The 6,000-nt window shown below is 38.2% G+C and overlaps 1 protein-coding gene across 2 annotated transcripts in view; it reads left to right on the top strand.

Moving 5' to 3' along the window:
• Positions 1-513: 513 nt before the first annotated feature.
• The window catches only part of myofl (myoferlin like), a 29,185-nt gene continuing 23,698 nt past the window's right edge, over positions 514-6,000 (top strand). Inside the window, exons 1-5 of one of the 2 annotated variants that reach the window (XM_047351711.1) lie at positions 514-782; positions 1,250-1,305; positions 1,413-1,504; positions 4,390-4,498; positions 4,700-4,790. In XM_047351711.1, the coding sequence (XP_047207667.1) occupies positions 695-782; positions 1,250-1,305; positions 1,413-1,504; positions 4,390-4,498; positions 4,700-4,790 (436 nt within the window). In that variant the 5' untranslated portion in view covers positions 514-694. The remainder of the gene's footprint in view (positions 783-1,249; positions 1,306-1,412; positions 1,505-4,389; positions 4,499-4,699; positions 4,791-6,000) is intronic. The other variant, XM_047351712.1, reaches the window with a different exon arrangement.

Genomic DNA, 6,000 nt, shown 5'->3' with positions numbered 1-6,000 from the left:
AACATATATTGGATCTGTCTTATAGAGTGCTTTGAGATAGCATTTACTCTGAATTGGCACAATATAAATCATCTGAAATAAATTGAAATGAACGTGTAACTGTTTTTTTATGTAAACCCAGTATAGTCACATTCTTTTGAAACAGTTATGAAAATATGTAAGCATCTGTATTTTAGTTCACCTTTATATGCCTGTGATTAATCATTCTTATAATCTGAAAGGTCTGAAAAGGCTCCTGGATTTTTTTAAGTTGCAGAAAGGTCGCATTATATAATAAACAGCCATCCGAATATGTAACCATCATTATTTCAGTCCAGCTTCAAATGTTAGTGGTACTTTGAAAGGGAATTAGTGAGAATGAACAGAAGCAACATCGGCCTCTGGCGTCGCAGTCATTAGGTCACAGATCTGAGAAAATATCTCCACTAGAGGGCGATGTTACAGGATTAGATCAAAGCTGCTACAACCCATCATAACTACGCAGGGATTTAAATTTATGGGAAAATACTGACATGCTGTTCCTTTCTGTTCCTCATCTGCAGCCACATCAGAGTTAGTGTTTTTTTTTAGGTAGCTGTGACTCATGAATGAGGCCGGCCATTTGTATCCAGCCCTCTCCTCCCTGCTTCTCAGTTCTCTCTGAGGACTATAACTCTCCTGACGAGTCGCTCCATAAACTTGGATTTTTGTCACAATGTTGCGGGTCATTGTCGAGTCTGCGAGCGGGATTCCTAAAAAGAAAATTGGAAACCCAGATCCAATTGCTACTATTCTTTTTGGAGGTGAGAAATCTTCTGTTAATTTGACCAATTTACTTTTTTTTTTCTATGTTGGGCGAGTTATGCACACGGTTCCAATTCTATTGTTATCAATCACCTTCTTTGTAATCTTTTTTGTTGCAATCTTCTTATAATAAAGTCGGTAGTTAAGGCATGTATTCCAGAGGGCTTAAGTTGAATATTTTGGCAGTGATTCACAAAAAGAGGAGGATACATCCTTATAAGGTCATAATATAACCTGATGTCTATGTTTTGGCTCAGTGCTTTGTCTTTGATTTATTTATCATCATTATTAGTAATATGTGCTTATTTGCATGCATGTATGTGATTTAGTGTGAGTTTCACCAAGGTTTGCGACAAGTTTAGTTAAATAGTTTCCAAAGTAAAAACGGCAGAAAATAACCTAAAAATCACCACAAAAGGTGGCCAAGAGGCCAAAATAAAAATAATATTCCTCATTATGCTTTCAGGTGAAAAGAAGAAAACCAAAGCAATTAACAATGAGTTGAATCCAGTTTGGAATGAAGTAAGTGAAGAATTACAATGCTGTTAACTTTATTTTGAAATTAATATTTACTTTACAAGTTAATTATTTTATTGACTGTTTTAACTGCTCTTCACCTGGAATTACAGGTCCTTGAGTTTGACCTGAAAGGCTCTCCTTTAGATGCATCGTCATACATCGATGTGGTTGTAAAGGACTATGAAACAATTGGGAGACATAAGTATGTGTGTGTGTGAAACAATGTCACATTTGTATATGTTTTATTGGGGTTGTAATACTTTGCAGTGTAATGTGTTTTGGTTAAAGCAGGTAATTTTTGTATAGGAGAAAGTCTTTGGAAAGCACAGCCTCTTTGTAAGGGTAGAAATAAGGAAAGAAAGGAGGAAAAAGTAATAGGGAAATATTTCTTGCCAGGCAAAGGAAAAAACCCATCCATCTTGAAATGTTTATCTTTTCAGACATAAGATTACCATGACATAATATTTCTTGAAATCTTAGTTGATAAAAGTGTAACTTTTCTCTAGAATGCTGAGCAGCATGTTGAAACTTCTCTGTGCCTGAGACTCACTGTGACTGTGTTAAGACTTGTTAAAGAGAGGTACTTTGTTCTCCCCTTAGAATCACAATGGAAATATTACCTTAAGCAGAAGAAAAACATTCTTTTTTTCTAAACCTCACATCTATAACAACACATATTACCTTGACTGGTTACTTATTGCTCTGGTTAATCATGTTCTGCTCAGTTAGGGACATTCTTTCAGACGTTTGAGTCCTTTAGTCTTAACGAGATGCAGCCAAAAGGGCAGGACAAGTAATAACATTTCCACTGAGTCAGTCCAGTGACTGAATGTAACAATGTAAATTGTTTTGCCTCTGAGCCAAGAGGTGGGGGGTGAGGGTGGAAGGGGTGTCTGCCTCGCCCATGCATGATGTTGAATGATTGTTTATGACCAAGAGAGCATGTGTTGGCATGCCATTGGCACAGCTGTGATGACTGCAGCTCAGCCATAAATGGTATTTAAAGTGCTTTGCAAAGATATTGCTGGGCTCTGAACTTTTCCACATCTTCCACATTTCCACATTTTACAAGCACAAACTTTCATCTATTTATTAGACAGCACATAAACAGCTGCAAGTGATGTGAAGTAGTCGTTTCTACTCTCATAACATTTTGCACGTAGGCCAAAAAGTTCAGTTTTGTTCTGATCTCACCAGAGCGCCTTCTTCCACATGTTTGCAGTGTCCCCTACATGGCTTTTGGCAAAACTGCAAAAAGGCCTTCTTATGGTTTTCTTTCAACAATAGGTTTCTTCTTACCACTCTTCTATAAAGGCCATATTTGTGGTTATTAGTTGTTAGTCGTGGTTCTAGACTCAAATTACCAGGGGGGCTAGGGTGGAGCCAGTGTTTTTTCATGGGGACACAGAACAAAACAATGAAACAAAAAATGAACAGCAATATTTTATCGTGTAATATATTAAGTGAGATAGCAGAACCACTTGCAGTTCTGGAGCTGCAGGTTGCAGACTTCTGATCTAGCAGATAAAAACTGTGATCCTATCTCAACACGGCTGAAGGTAAAAGTGCAACTTCATTTTTAAGGTATTGTTAAAATAAAAAACAGATAAAAAAATGTAATTGGTCCCAGGAACCAATCAGTTACAGTTTCTGTGCTAGCGTATATAAGAAGCAATTTATTTAGTATTATGTCTTCAGTACAGGGGCCATAAGAGGGCCCAGGACCAGATCTACGGGGATACTGGCCCCTGTTGGCCCCCTGTCTAGAACCGGCCATGTTAGTTGTCTTATCAACATTTTCTCCCCCCTAAGCTGTGGATCTTTGCAGCTCCTCCAGAGTTACCATTCTGAGATTAATTCACTATCAATTTTTACTGGATTCAGCACTGCTTCTTTAAATGTTGAAAGATTGGGATATTGTTTTACAACCTAACCCTGCTTTTAACTTGTTTCAATTTATGTCTTGGTCTTTGTGATGGTTTTTGTTCATTAATGTTCTATTACAAACCTTCATTTATACTGAGATTAAATCACACAAAGGTGGACTCTGTTTAATAATTAGATGACCTCGAAAGGCTGTTTAATGCACTGGATTTTGTTTAAGAGTATCAGAGTAAATAGGACAGTATGCAATCATACATGCCATCCTTTTCAAGTTTAGATTTGTAAAAAGGTTTGAAAACCACGTATCATTTCTCTTATACTTCACAATTATGCTTTACCTTGTGTCGGTCCATTGCATAAAACCCTAATGATACAGAATTGAGTGCTTGTAACATTACTAAATGTGGAAAAGTTCAGTGGGTATAAAAAATCTTACCAGGGACTCAAATTGCAAATGCTTCAAAAACCGTATTGCTAAAGTAAGAAATTCAACATAACAAATAAGATCAAAAATTTATTTTCTATATTTATTTGAACAGTAGTTTAAAAGTTATTCATTGATAGTTGGAAATGTACAGGCAAGACAGTTTTCCTGTCACAAAGAAACAACTATATTTAAATGTATGTTAAGAATGACAGTAAACAAAAAATAAAGTCCATGTCCCTTGTGTTGCTTGTTGTAATTCAGTCTTTGTTGCATTGTTATCTATCACTAATGTGGTCACAAAGCATGCAGCATGTGCCTGTGGTGCATTTTAATAAATTGAATCTTTCTTGCACTTCACTAAAGTATATCCTAGAAATTTCTTTTACATAAAACACCCTACTGCATTCGCTAATATTGACTAATCAAGGTGGATTCTTTCTTTCACTGCAATTGACATTCTTTCACAATTCTGGTTATTTAATTCAATTTTAGTTGAAGTTGCAATATTTTGTGATTATTAATCATGGCTGTAGAGCTTCTGTTTTCTGTACAAAGGGACAAAGTTTCCACTCTATATCCAGGAAGCAGTAAAAATGAGAAGTGAAGAGTATCAGTCATTCATGGTAACAAGGAGCAAACACAGTCATAAACAATCAGTCTGATCCAGGTTTATGTTTTCCTAACTGTATTGATGCACTCTTAAAGATCTCTTTGTGATGCATATTTACAGCTTTGTTTCTTTCAGCTGTGAAGAAATGAATGTGATCACTTTCCAGGTTTATTGGCTGTGCAAAGATCTCACTGAGAGATCTGGCCTGTGGTCAAGTGAAGTCCCTGCCATCTAAAAATGTGCCTTTGGTCAATGAGAAACAGCAGAGTGTTGGGGTAAATAAATTCACTGACAACTATCATAAATGATTCCATGTACACTTTAAGCCCTAACATGTTAGGCTTTTACAGCAGCTTCAGTTTTGCTTGTAGCAATTTTATTCTATTTTGTATTATATTAATATTGCAGGTAATGGACTGGATCTTACTAGCTGATCTCAAAAGTATATGTAATAGTATTTATTTATTACTCTACAGGCAACCATTGATTTGGTCATCGGGTATGAGGCACCAGCTAGTCCAAACCTAAATGATCAAAGTATTCTAGACATTTCCCACATGGAAGCTGGTAAGAAGACAACAGTTCATTTATATTAAAATGGCCTGACTTTTATTATAACATTTAGTTATGTCCTTATGTGTAGGTCACTGGTCAACCTCTACTTTTGCCTCTGTAGTTATTATATACAGGGGTTGGACAATGAAACTGAAACACCTGGTTTTACACCACAATAATTTATTAGTATGGTGTAGGGCCTCCTTTTGCTCACCAGTCTTGCTGTGTGTATTGGTGCATTGTCATCCTGATACACGGCACCGCCTTCAGGATACAATGTTTGAAGCATTGGATGCACATGGTCCTCAAGAATGGTTCGGTAGTCCTTGGCAGTGATGCGCCCATCTAGCACAAGTATTGGGCCAAGGGAATGCCATGATATGGCAGCCCAAACCATCACTGATCCACCCCCATGCTTCACTCTGGGCATGCAACAGTCTGGGTGGTACGCTTCTTTGGGGCTTCTCCACACCGTAACTCTCCCTGATGTGGGGAAAACAGTAAAGGTGGACTCATCAGAGAACAATACATGTTTCACATTGTCCACAGCCCAAGATTTGCGCTCCTTGCACCATTGAAACGACGTTTGGCATTGGCATGAGTGACCAAAGGTTTGGCTATAGCAACCCGGCCGTGTATATTGATCCTGTGGAGCTCCCGACGGACAGTTCTGGTGGAAACAGGAGAGTTGAGGTGCACATTTAATTCTGCCGTGATTTGGGCAGCCGTGGTTTTATGTTTTTTTGGATACAATCCGGGTTAGCACCCGAACATCCCTTTCAGACAGCTTCCTCTTGCGTCCACAGTTAATCCTGTTGGATGTGGTTCGTCCTTCTTGGTGGTATGCTGACATTACCCTGGATACCGTGGCTCTTAATACATTACAAAGACTTGCTGTCTTGGTCACAGATGCACTAGCAAGACGTGCTCCAACAATTTGTCCTCTTTTGAACTCTGGTATGTCATCCATAATGTTGTGTGCATTTCAATATTTTGAGCAAAAGTGTGCTCTTACCCTGCTAATTGAACCTTCACACTCTGCTCTTACTGGTACAATGTGCAATCAATGAAGACTGGCTACCAGGCTGGTCCAATTTAGCCATGAAACCCACCCCCCCCCCCCCCGAGATCTGAGGTTATATCAGCATTCATATCATGTTGCTGGGATTGCAGAATCAAAGGGGCGTGGCTTACCACTTGCAGCATTTGCATGATCTAGAGC

This window comes from Girardinichthys multiradiatus, chromosome 22 (genome assembly GCF_021462225.1).
Source record: "Girardinichthys multiradiatus isolate DD_20200921_A chromosome 22, DD_fGirMul_XY1, whole genome shotgun sequence".
Classification (NCBI taxonomy): domain Eukaryota; kingdom Metazoa; phylum Chordata; class Actinopteri; order Cyprinodontiformes; family Goodeidae; genus Girardinichthys; species Girardinichthys multiradiatus.
The sequence above is the reverse complement of the archived record's forward strand: the minus strand, read 5'-3'. Positions and strand labels throughout refer to the sequence as shown.